This window comes from Stegodyphus dumicola, chromosome 12 (genome assembly GCF_044657685.1).
Source record: "Stegodyphus dumicola isolate Sdum_Otavi_A_Nest chromosome 12, ASM4465768v1".
Lineage (NCBI taxonomy): Eukaryota > Metazoa > Arthropoda > Arachnida > Araneae > Eresidae > Stegodyphus > Stegodyphus dumicola.
Genome location: NC_140779.1, coordinates 38,519,068 through 38,532,703, shown reverse-complemented (window position 1 = coordinate 38,532,703; position 13,636 = coordinate 38,519,068). Strand labels below are relative to the sequence as shown.

General features: G+C 36.6%; 1 protein-coding gene across 2 annotated transcripts in view; it reads left to right on the top strand.

Annotated features, from left to right (window-relative positions):
* Notum (palmitoleoyl-protein carboxylesterase notum) overlaps window positions 1-13,636 on the top strand; it is a 198,204-nt gene that overhangs the window by 158,153 nt on the left and 26,415 nt on the right. For both annotated transcript variants that reach the window (XM_035352264.2, XM_035352263.2), the window contains exons 8-9: window positions 1,211-1,399; window positions 6,732-6,832. In XM_035352264.2, the coding sequence (XP_035208155.1) occupies window positions 1,211-1,399; window positions 6,732-6,832 (290 nt within the window). The remainder of the gene's footprint in view (window positions 1-1,210; window positions 1,400-6,731; window positions 6,833-13,636) is intronic.

Below are 13,636 nucleotides of genomic sequence, written 5' to 3'. Positions count from 1 at the left end.
ACAGCCACCAGCATGCTTTAAAAGAACACTTTGACTTTTAACAGCGCCTACTGCTATGCAATTTCAGTGCTTCGATCCGTCTAGTAAACTCATCCATGATCGTAAACGTTCAGATAAGGATTTATAAAGTTTCTAATTCAATATTTGCCGTAGGAGGTGAAAATGTACTGCATTGTCTTTAGAAATATGCAACATGATAGCCTCCTCAAATTTCGCTGTTTAAAATTTGGAATCAAGAAAAAGGTTGTGTGTAACCTCCCTTATACAGGTCCTTAAACACCTTCTGTACTCATTTTCTCCGCAATTACGTAGTAGTCAGATTTTTTTTTTTTTTTTTTTTTTTTGCATATACCCGTTAGTTCTTAGCAACTGTTTAGCAAAACATTGTAGAGTCATTAGTGTTTTTGAAGCAGGAGAGATGAAAAATGTGCAGTGCCCTCGCCGGGACTCGAAACCTGGACCGTGCGAATACGCGTCGAGTATGCTTCCAATTATACCACGAAGACATGCGGAAAGGAGGGAGAAAATACCTTATAACATATTATAGGGTGCCACCGACACCCTCTAACGGAGACATAACGTTTTGAAATCTTAAATATTTGCTGATGAATAAGTATTGAATAATTTGTATTTTTATTTGCATAAAAATAATTATTTGATAAACAGAGATCCTTTTCGGGAAATTTTTAAATGATGGGTATTTAGTAAATTATTTCCAAATGTTTGCTAGCGTAAAGTTACACACATAATAAAATTGAAAAACATTACTTGAGAAGGTTGTTTTCACAGTTAAAATCATATCTATCAAATGTATGTATATGCCTTCACAGTAAACCAGAAGGACATGCTGTGAGGTTTCTACGAGTTTTCATCTAGTTTTGTCTTTAGATATCAAACGAAGCGTCCTTACAAGAGTCAGCTAACGCACCTAAAAATATTAAAGTTTAAAAACCTCTTCATTATCTGAGATCCATTATAGTTGCCATTAGGTTAAATATACTAATTCCACGAATTTTAATTCTAATGTATTAAATGCATGAATGAATAAAATAAAATTAAATGTGAAAAAGAGAATTCATTCTAATTCTCATTCTCTTGCCATCCTTGGCAGTCAAATGGTGATTACATTTAGCTTATGATCTTCACTGTTGAAATTTTCTTGTGTTGCCAGAAATTGTAATGTAATCTGTTTTATTTTTCCCTAACTTAGTGCTGGCGGAACTGGTGTCTTAATTAACCTTGACAGAGTATCGGATTTTCTCAAAAACCTCAAATCTAAGATTGAGGTCCGAGGATTAGCGGATTCTGGTTGGTTCCTAGATAATGAACCTTACCAACCTTTGGACTGCCTAGATCCTCAAACCTGTGCTCCTGTAGAAGCCATCAAACGCGGTGTCAAGTAAGTGAAATATAACAGGACATAATGAAATTCACGGTTTAAAGGCTGTTGAGAATTCGTTTCATGTTGCTGTTTCGATCATTAATCGTATGCAGATCACAAATGCTTAAATTTATTTCTTGTATTGTAAGTTTGTATTGCATTGGAGAAGCTTATTTCAACTTAATATTACAATTATTATTTTTAATTACACTGTTCTTCTCAAGTTCTTACAGCAAGAAATGTTTCTATGATACTGATGTAATTCTGCCTAAGAAGATGAAACATTATTTTATGCATCCAATTAATACGCAGTTAACCACAAAATAAAAGATCAGCCTAATGTAAAAAAATATTTCTTGAGAATTATAGTGCTTGTAAAAGTTCATCGAATTTTTAAGTACATTAAATTCGTCAAGACATCCACTTCTATCAATAATGAAAAATATTATAATTTTGATTAAGAAACCATAAAGGAATTTTAAAAACACGCATAATGACCTTCTTAAATTTATAAAGCTTTATGTTTGTGATTTATACATATATCTATATATATGTAAGAAAAATAAAGAATATGTAAAAGATTAAATTAGCAGCGTAAATTAATTTCCCTTCTCTGTTCTAAAAATAGGAATATCTATTTGCACTGCGTTATTTCGAGAAAAATCTATGTTTCGTATATGACTCTTATACTATACTTTCGCATATCACTCTTACGTAATTCTGGTGATGTAAATTGAACTAAAACTCAAACAGCCAATTAGTAATTTCACAGCAATATTAACTATATATAAAATATATTATATATGTATAAGGATCAATGGTGTGTAATTAATTATATATAATTTATTCATTAGATTTTCTTCATTTGCTGATCTATCTATATACAGAGTGGCTCAAAAAAGAAAATATACATTTTTAAACTGCCACTCAAATGGATGGACGAAAACATGTCACTTTTAGTTGTGTTTTAGTTTTATGTTCTACTATTACATTGTTCCGCACACTAATGTCTAATGTGTTCAAAGTGTTGGCTGTTAACAGCAAGACAGTGGCGATGCTACCAACTGTTCCATGGGTTTCCGACTGCAACGAGTCAAGTTTGTTATTTGCATAGAACATTCGATGGCTGCTAGTAGGTTATGGAGTGTATGAAAATTTTGGCCGTAAACGATGTTTTTGAGAGTAAGTAAAAGTGTAGAGGAATTAGATCTGGAAAATGTGGGGAATACTCTTACGAACCCTCTTCAACCTACCCATGAATCGGATACTTTTTCATTGAGAAACTTTCTAACAAGATGATAGTAGGAGCCTGGACTTCCATCTGGTTGGTGATAAAACCTATCATTTCCATCGATGTCTCCAAAGGCAAGCAAAATAGATATCCCCAGCTTTTGCAAGTACTCCTCGCCGGTAATTATTTCGTCAAAAAAGAACGGTTCGAACAAGCCACGATAAGACAAGCACGCCACATTAATCCCGGTAGATGCATGGCTACGTGGATTTCCTGATTCACAGCGAACCGGTAGATACAATTCTGTCGTTTTACTGCGCCATTGAATTTGAATAAGGCGCCACAGGACCACACTATAATCTTTGCAAACGTTTCTTCGTTGTCTACCATGTTCTAAAAAACACGCTCAACTCTCCAATCTGCAGTCTGGATCTTCCTTGTTCTTTGCGTGTAGTAGTCTTATAGTACAGACCTTCTACTTTCGTCCATCAAAATGCAACAAACACTTGAGCGATTCATATCGGTTTTCACGGGCACATGTCTCACAGACTTTTGTGTAAGTGAGTTACACAGTACACAGTTGTTCTAACACAGTATGGAAGTTAGCAGAACTTGTTGCAGTAGCAGGTTATCGAAAACGGTTTTTGCGCTCATCTGAAACGCAAACGTTGTAAGATCTATCTCTACTTATCCACATATACTAACTTAGGTCCTACAATGAACCTGGCGAATTCTCGCACAGGCGTGAATAAAATACCAGCACAGAAGAAGGGTGCAAAATAACCCTTTATTAACTCAAACTAAATTAACAGAAAGCACGGACTTCGTGCGTTACAAAACACGGTTCACTTGCGGCGATAACTAAACGTAGACTAGAATAAAAATCAAAATCTAAAAAAATAAACGAGTGCAAGAACGCACTTCAAAATTACTTCTAAGAGATGGACTCACAGAAATCTAACCGGCGTGATACTAAACACATATGGCCAAGAGGCTTACTAGCGTGACCGCGAAATAACAACGAAACGTGCTCTAGGCTAGCGAAACACGCGCTGAATAAACTGAGACTATCACACGTTTAAATAACACTTCACTTAACTTTAAATTTATATCTTGGCGAGAGAATGTGAGAGGAAGTTTGAGAAGTTGAGAACAGGAAATCTTAAAATAAATTTGTTATGCAAATTAAGAAAAACCCTACAATGTTGACTTCAAATTTGTGATGACTGTGGGAAATAGTTCGACGTGTTAGTAGCTCTGTTCAAAATTCATTTCGCCATTATCGTTTTACCTCACTGATGGTTTCATACACCTGAAGCTTTCTTTCTTCGAATGTCTGCAATTTCATTTAGTGCTTCGCTCATGCCACCTACGAAAAGGAATAAGAAAGGGAAAGCATTATCGAGTTGCAATGTAATACAGATAGTGGAGCATTTAAGTATAATACTGCCAAAAATGACATGTTTCCGTTCATTTGTTTGAATGGTATTCACAATAAAACAATGTATACGTTATTTGAGCCACCCTGTGTATGTACACGCATATACACACGAAACTTCATATACCGGGTGGACATAATTAAACTGACAGTGCTCACAGTGTTCTGTAGCGCGATCTATTTGCGAGAATGACGCCACATTTTGTAGGAAGATTAAACAAGACGGGGGACGAAGGATTCCACGAAAAAACAAATTAGTTCCAAAAGTCACCGCTAGGGGAATATTTGGCGCTGTGTAATAGAAAATAGAGTGTTAACAAATGCAAATTAATACGGAATAAAATTACCTTTTATTATACACATTTTCTGATTTAGTTCATGAACTTTTAAAAAAGCGTAAAATCTACATAAACACCGATAGAGTCTCGTGATTTGCAATATCACGTACGCTGAGCAGAAGAAGTTCTTTATTCAAATTTCACGTTATATCCATTCGCACAGTGCCAGCTGCTTGGGTTTTAAAAGGTAATGTATTTCGTTTCGAATCAATCGGATTGAAAGTTTATGTGCAATGTCTCCTTTTTTAGTCGAGCGTGCGTTACTGGTCAAATTCTTTTACCTCAACCAGAGCAACGCGTCAGCCGTTCTTCGTGCTTTTAAGAACGCACAAAAAAATGCGTAAAGGTAACTGTCCTGTGTCAGTTAATGGGTTAAAAGCAATGTTTGCGACGCTTGAGAAAACAGGTTCTCTGAAGGTTCAGTCAGGCAGAGGACGAAAACCTGTACCACAGGATACAAACGAAGCAGTTGCCACGGCGATTGTCGACAGAGGACCAGACAATATTGCTTGCTGCCACCTCTAGCGCTCGTGGAGTAGCTCGGAATATTGATATGCCTTACAATACGGTATGGAAAATCATGCGAAACATTATCAACTTCTATCCGTACAAGATCAGCCGTGTACAGGAGTTACTGTACCCCGACCATGATAAGCGATTGACTTTTGCTCTCACCTTTCTTGACAGAATGGAGGTGGATTATGCTTGGCCGTGGAAAATCTTATGGGGAGACGAGGCCCACTTTTACCTGAATGGAATACCCAGAACTGCCGAATTTGGGATGACAAATCACCATATGCAGTCACAGCAATTCCCTTACATTCACCAAAGGTAACTGTTTGGTGTGGGTTCACAGCGAAATTTATCGTAGGTCCATTCTTCTATGAGAACATTACCCCGACAGGACCGGAAACCTGTTCTGTTACCGGAGAGAAATATCGCCACATGTTGAACAGCTTTGTCATTCCGGCACTTCAGCAAAGACAATGCCTAAGGGAAATCATTTTCATGCAAGATGGAGCCCCTCCACACGTTGCTGTACGAGTGCAACGACAGATGCTACGACAGAAATTCACAACAAAAAGAGTCATTAGCAGCTACTTTCCAACTGCATGACCACCTCGGTCGCCTGATCTTACCCCATGCGACTTCTGGCTATGGGGTTATCTTAAGTCCAAGGTCTATCAAGGAGGGGTCCAGGACCTGGCTACGTTGAAGGATAACATATCACGGACTGTACGGGAGATTCCTGCAGACAAGTTACTTCTGCTGTTGTGCATACTGTGCACAGAATGCAATATATTGTCCACAACAACGGCAGCCACATTGAACCTCATTTGAATGCAGAATAAAAGGTAACTTCCGTATTGATTTGCATTTGTTAACACTCTATTTTCTATTACACAGGACCAAATATTCCCCTAGCGGTGACTTTTGGAACTAATTTGTTTTTTCGCGGAATCCTTCGTCCCCCGTCTTGTTTAATCTTCCTACAAAACGTGGTGTCATTCTCGCAAATAGATCGCGCTACAGAACACTGTGAGCACTGTCAGTTTAATTATGGCCACCCGGTACATATAAGAAACCTAAGGTCGTATATATATATATTTCATTGCAAATTTTATTTAAGGAAACTATATATATTATGTAGTTAAAGTTCACACATCAAGCGCCGTCTATAGTAGGTTCTTGTTCTCTGAAAAGTTTTGTGTCTTTATTTGATTTTCTTAAGTGCTTCTGGAAATATTACATAAGTATTACTTGCATTTTGTTAAGCTTAAACCTCTTAAAACGCTAATTTACTCATCTAGACGATCTTGATCTTTTGTGAAGATCACCTTAGACAGTGCAACTATCAGTGATATTCAGTACTGTTATGTACATTTCAGTACTGTTATATATATTCTCAGAAGTCGCAGTCACTTTCAGTGATTAGTATCTTAATGAGGAGACTTCTGTAAAAGAAGTCTGTAAAAGTTCTTCTGTTCTGTCTGTCTGTAAAAGGTTTCACTGTATATATTATTATTTTAAAAATTAACCTGCTTTTTATTTTTACCATTACTAACAATACATTTTCTGTATTATTCTGTATAATTGGATGGAGCGGATTATAATTCTAGATAAGGTCTAGAGAATTTAAAATATAAAATAATGTAACTGTACTAATGTCAAAATACATGTTATTTGTGTTGTAATTAATTATAATGAAATTTCGTGTTAAAGATGAAAAATCGAAGGCATTTTGATGGTATTACCTCTTGCACAGTAAATTAGTTTGATGAATTTTGAATGAATTTTACTATTTGCATTTCATTATTAATGAGTTCATGTATATTCCTTCAGGTTATGGAATGGACAGGTTCCGAGGCGTTGCCAAATGCAGTACAGTGTGAATGATATCTGGCGTTGTTACTTTGGATACAGGATCTATTCAACTCTACAAAGTAAGCAAAAGTAAAAATTTGAACTCACTACCTTTTTACGAAAGTTAAGATTATATATTTTTGCTACAAATAATCCAGATGGGGAGAAAGAAATTCCGCTTTGCTCTAGTTTTTAATGCTATATTAACTAAAGTACAGGTAGAAACTGAAAAACTTATTCCTACCTTTGTGGATTTATCAGAATTCTTGTATTAATTAAAACGAATTTATGGTGCTCCTGTTATTTAACATGGTGAATAATGGTAACTTTGCTTGGATTCAATTTCTATTTAAGAAATTTTACAAATATATATTTGTGGCTTTTTTCATGTGTAACATATATATAATACAGTTTCTAATAAGCCTTTATCGCACCTGAACGACTGGTGTTTAAGAGCCTTGGCATTCAGTTTCTTTCTTACAGAAAACAAGTTTGACTGTCGGCTATTTCCTCCAGGTCTTTAGGGCACAAAATGATTTATTTAAACTACTGTGTGATACGGAGTTTAAAATTCATCCACGAATGTATTCTGTCTTGAGTGGACAGCTCTCGCATGCTTTGCCTGTGTTGCTCACGAAAAGTATTGGGCTTGTAGCGTTGCGCGCCTCCAACTTGCACGCAACCAAGAGGTGACTGTGAAAACTGGATAAAAGACAGAGTCTTGTTAAGGGTTTAAGTCCCTTTTTATTCAGCGTAATAAATTACAAGTGCGTGCTCTTGACGCTCACAAACTGCGCCAACTCGGCGGTCAAATAAAAATAATAACCTGAAAAGAAACTAAAGACAAGACTGTAACTACGAGGCTCTCTAAAAGTAACTAACCTCACTGCGTTTTACAATACCGCTGCTAATTCAGCAAACTTGAAGATCACTTGAACGATTAACAATTCTTCCAGGCAAGCACACAGGCCGAAACGCGGGGTTCTTCAATTTCTGGCTAACTACCTCCGCGCTCGTGAAGTAAGAACAGCACACCTTGAACTCGTTTCCTTTCTATTTTACTCAGAATACTTCCGCTGATAATTTGAATCGTTGCGCGTTCTACTAAAATTTACATACTCTGGCATTGGCAGTTCCAGGGGAAAGTAAGGCTTGACAGGAAAGATAGTTTAAACTTAAAATAAATGTTAGTTAAAATAAATATAAACCCTACATTTGCCGCTGCCAGAATTTGGAAAACTTGGAAGCAGGTCTTACAAACGACCTGTTGTAAGTTTCTATAATTCTGAACTAACTCTCGAGAACCTCGTTTACACAAAAAAATCTTATGTAACAAATTGTATACTAAAATTCTGTGTATACTTATAACTCTCTCTTCTTACAGCAACTTTTCCTAGACTTCATCAATCAATCTTGGTCTTTTCCTTCCAGCATCTGGAAGGAATAAGTATCAGTATCTTTCTAAATACATTATAATTTACACTTTCTTGACACAATAAATTTTTGTTTTTAAACGATTCGTTTTCCTTAGTTATTCCTTAATTCACATTCATTCAATTTTTCAAGCATTAATTTAACTTTACCCTGGCTCTCCACCATGTGTGGTGTCAAACGGGAATATTCGTGTTTTAGTCTTACAACACTTCCCCTAACCACCATGATTTGTTAGAATTCAACGACCAAATAGACACACCTTACTCGACCTTCTGCAACTCAATGAGCTACTTTAACATTCTTAAAAATTCAAGTGTAGGTGGAGAACCTACAAAACACATTCATTCTAACTTCCCCCTCATTCATCTTTAAACATGCAGGCTTTCGCTCTAAAGCATGACTTTATCTACAGTTTAATACTTAAATTTTGAATTCATTCCTTTTGAGCATTTTACTTTTAGCATCTAAAATTTTATGCTTCTAGACTAAATTCTACTTTTACATAACATTCAAGTATTTACGTACATTTACAAAATTTTAATACATATGATTTTTACAATTTATCATAAAATGAATAAGAGAAAATAAATTTTTACTTTACTCATTCTTCGCCAAGCTGGCGGCACTGAAACTAAAATTCTTATTAATACAAGAATACGAAGTTATTTTTTATCTTCGGCCAAATTTTGGCTTTAACATAACAGAATTAGTCTTTCGACCAGCAGAAAATGTTTGTTCTTAGCTTTTATACTTAAAAGAAAATAATACTTTCTCCTTAGCTAAATAAAGTAACACAAAACTAAGTCTCAACCGAGACATATTGACTTTCGTCAAAACATAGAACTTCGTACTTATGCATAACATTTCGGAACAAAAGAGAAAAAAATTTTATAGGAGATTTGAACTTATCTTTGAGTTTTCGATGCTTGAAACTCCGTCATTCTTTTGTGGCAATATTGTTCCCAAGTTATAGGTTTCATGGACGTCAATCTTCTCCTTACTGACCTCCGAGTGTCGTCCACATTAGTTTTTCTTTTGCGTCCTCTGCATGCTGGCCTCTTGGCGGAGATATCGTTGGACTGTTGTCGTTTCCGTTTCTCCATGGGACGGCTGGTCTTGACGTCCTCCGGCCTGGAGTCCTTCTTGAATTTCTTCTGTTCCTGGTATTTTTGTTCCTCCTGTTGCCGTTTTAGTTTCCGGAACGGCGGCCTTGCTGGCACCTGACTCTCTGGCCCTGGGCGTGTTCTCCTTGATGTATAATTTCTCCTGCGATCCGTTGTAGGTGGTGTTTTGCTCTTTACCACGGTTTCTTTACGCGGTGCATCTGTATTCTTGTTTTTCTTAAATGCTGGAGTTTGAAAGTTTTTCTTTTTTCTTTTTGGTACCGTCGTCCGAGTTGTAGAAGTGCTAGGTCTGTCTTCAGTTCTCTGCTTCTTGGGTGGTGGAACAGTTGTTGTTATCTCTGTACCTTCTACTTCGTTTAGACTTGAGTCCTGCAAGAAACTTTTAAGGATTTCAAAATCATTTGGATTATAGTATTTTTTCACCTGGTCGGGACTTGCTTTACAGATCTCCCCTCTCTCGTTCTTAAGATATAATACGACACCTTTGATTTCCTGAATTACATAGGGGCCTTCAAATTTTGGAGCTAGCTTTGCCGTAAAATTGTCTGGGGCACTTGATAAAGAAAATTTCCGCTTCAATACTTTATCCCCAACTTTAAAATCTGCTTCACGGCGTTTTCTATCATAATATGTTTTTTGCTTATTTCTTGCCGTATCCGAGCTTTTAAGCGCCTGATCAATCAGTTTTTGCACATCTTTCTGTTTAAACTCTTGCTCTCTTTGTTGTACAAAGAATAATTTATCTAAAGGCGTAATTAACTTTCTGCCTAAAAATAATTCTGCTGGGGTTTTTCCCGTAGTATCGTGATTTGCCGTTCTTAAAGCATAAGCTAATTCATTTATGTAGCCATCTCAGCGCTTGTGATGTGTGCTCACGTAACTGCGAATTATTTTTACTATGTTTTTATTCACTCTTTCTGCTATGTTTGCCTGTGGTCTATACGGAACCATTTTGATATGGCGTATGCCAAGTCCATTGCATATGTTTTCAAATATTTGACTAATGAATTGTTTTCCGTTATCGCTAATGACTTTTATCGGTGCACCGTATTTTAAAATGTATCTGTGTAAGAATGCATCTGCGACTGTTTTGGCTGACGCGCGTTTAAGTGGAACAATTTCTGTCCATTTTGAAAAATGATCTACTATTACTAAAAGAAAACGATTTTTATTTAACTCGCTCTGGGGGAAGGGACCAAGAAGATCTATGCCTAAAATTTCATTCGGAAATGTAGCGCGAATGCTATTTAAGTACCCGGTTTTTCTGAAAACAATTTAGCAAAATTACTCACCACTTGCTGGATGGCTTGCCTTTCATGGTCATTCAGATGGCTAAGGTCCACTTGCGGTGTCTCCACAGGTTCCACCACCCTCTGGTCCATCTCCAGTACCACGGAACTGTCTTGAAAATTCAATTTGGCCCTCGCGGCCCTTAAAAACTCCATACCTAAAATAAGAGGGTTTTGCAGATTTTTCACTACAAAAATTAATACTTTGAGGCTTTCCTCTTTTACCTGTATGTTTAATGATAATTTCCCGATGCAGTGACATGTTTTTCCTTGCGCCGCTATAATTTCCGTATTTTTGGTTTTAAATAATCGTACCCTATAAAAATTCTTTTTGAAGAAGTTTTCGCTCATAAAATTCCCTTCTGCTCCTGTATCGATGAGGGCTTCTACTGGTACATCGCCAACCAGGACTTGTATAATTGGTAGATGTGAGTTTTTTACGATGACCGTATTTAAATGTCTTTTTGAGGGTTTTTTTTAAACTTCCGGGGTCTGGACCCTCCCTTTCACAGGCCCCTCTACTCGTTTAAAGCTTTCCTTTCAATCTGTACCTTCTGGGTACGCGGATGTTTATTTTCGAATTTTCTTTTTGGGCCTTGACCTTCGAGTTTCGATGAGTTAGCTTGATAGCTCTTTCCCCCATAAGAGCGATTTCCATTTCTGGTTTCCTCATTTGAAGATTTCCTTCGGGTACTTTGAGAATACGTTGCTCCTCTTGCTTTTTCCGCTATTCTGCGATTTTGAAACTTCACCGCCAATTCGAAGAGCTCCTGCAATGTGCTTGGGTTTCTAATTTCGAAGTAGTCTTGAACAGCGGGTAACAATTTCGGTAAGATTATTTCAATAATCTCCGCATCGGGTTTCTTCCCATATAGCATATCCGTCAGCTTAATTTTTCGTAGAATAAAGTCCGTCAATTCTTCTATATCCCGTTGATAGAAACTATATAGTTCGGCTTCCAGCCTTTCTCGATCTTTCACTATGGGGAAGGCCTTTACTAACGATTTTTTGAAATTTTCAAATGTATATGTCTGGCTTCCAAATTCCCCTAATAAAAATTTGCCTATATTTTTCCACCATAGCGCGGCCTGTCCTCTTAGTGCGGATGTGGCGATGGCAACTTTTTGTCTTTCAGGAACAGGGTAGAGCTGAAAGTGGTTTTCTAGACCTTCTAGAAATACCGCCACCGAATTTTTTCCGTCGAAATGGACGTTTGGCTTGATTGACGCTCTCAAAGTCTGGACCATGTATCCAAATCTTTCCAATTGTCTTGTCATTTCTTGGTGTTGTCCAGCGGCTTCCATCCAATTTTCGGCCATTTCAGTTCGATAAGTGTTCGGGCGCCAATGTAGCGTTGCGCGCCTCCAACTTGCACGCAACCAAGAGGCGACTGTGAAAACTGGATAAAAGACAGAGTCTTGTTAAGGGTTTAAGTCCCTTTTTATTCAGCGTAATAAATTACAAGTGCGTGCTCTTGACGCTCACAAACTGCGCCAAATCGGCGGTCAAATAAAAATAATAACCTGAAAAGAAACTAAAGACAAGACTGTAACTACGAGGCTCTCTAAAAGTAACTAACCTCACCGCGTTTTACAATACCGCTGCTAATTCAGCAAACTTGAAGATCACTTGAACGATTAACAATTCTTCCAGGCAAGCACACAGGCCGAAACGCGGGGTTCTTCAATTTCTGGCTAACTACCTCCGCGCTCGTGAAGTAAGAACAGCACACCTTGAACTCGTTTCCTTTCTATTTTACTCAGAATACTTCCGCTGATAATTTGAATCCTTGCGCGTTCTACTAAAATTTACATACTCTGGCATTGGCAGTTCCAGGGGAAAGTAAGGCTTGACAGGAAAGATAGTTTAAACTTAAAATAAATGTTAGTTAAAATAAATATAAACCCTACATTTGCCGCTGCCAGAATTTGGAAAACTTGGAAGCAGGTCTTACAAACGACCTGTTGTAAGTTTCTATAATTCTGAACTAACTCTCGAGAACCTCGTTTACACAAAAAAATCTTATGTAACAAATTGTATACTAAAATTCTGTGTATACTTATAACTCTCTCTTCTTACAGCAACTTTTCCTAGACTTCATCAATCAATCTTGGTCTTTTCCTTCCAGCATCTGGAAGGAATAAGTATCAGTATCTTTCTAAATACATTATAATTTACACTTTCTTGACACAATAAATTTTTGTTTTTAAACGATTCGTTTTCCTTAGTTATTCCTTAATTCACATTCATTCAATTTTTCAAGCATTAATTTAACTTTACCCTGGCTCTCCACCATGTGTGGTGTCAAACGGGAATATTCGTGTTTTAGTCTTACAACACTTCCCCTAACCACCATGATTTGTTAGAATTCAACGACCAAATAGACACACCTTACTCGACCTTCTGCAACTCAATGAGCTACTTTAACATTCTTAAAAATTCAAGTGTAGGTGGAGAACCTACAAAACACATTCATTCTAACTTCCCCCTCATTCATCTTTAAACATGCAGGCTTTCGCTCTAAAGCATGACTTTATCTACAGTTTAATACTTAAATTTTGAATTCGATATAACGTTTTTCCAGAGGTTTCACTGATAAGTCCACTTGTTTCAGTAGAATATACTTTTTAAAAGAAAAAGCGTGTCGTCGCACTTCATTAGTTCTTATTTTTAATTTATGAAAAAATGAAGTTACATTGTTTTTTGAGGTGGCGTAAATAAACTTTAAAGCGTTAACTTTCTAAATTTGTAAGGTTCTAAGAAAAAAAAAGAGTTATCAACTTTCAGTGATTCCCACTTATTTCCAATCAAATGAACTTTTGAAAACACCTAACATCATTAATTCAGAATTAATTGTCAGCAAAATAATTTTAGACTACAATTTAAGTCGGAAATGTTATTTCAGATATCATTAAACTATTACGGCATTTTTATTCTTTTGTTTTATAACATGTTCAAGAAATACTTGTCTCTTCTAAATTACTGTAATTTTAAAATTAATTTATGTAATTTTCTAACGATTTCACTTCAATCTACG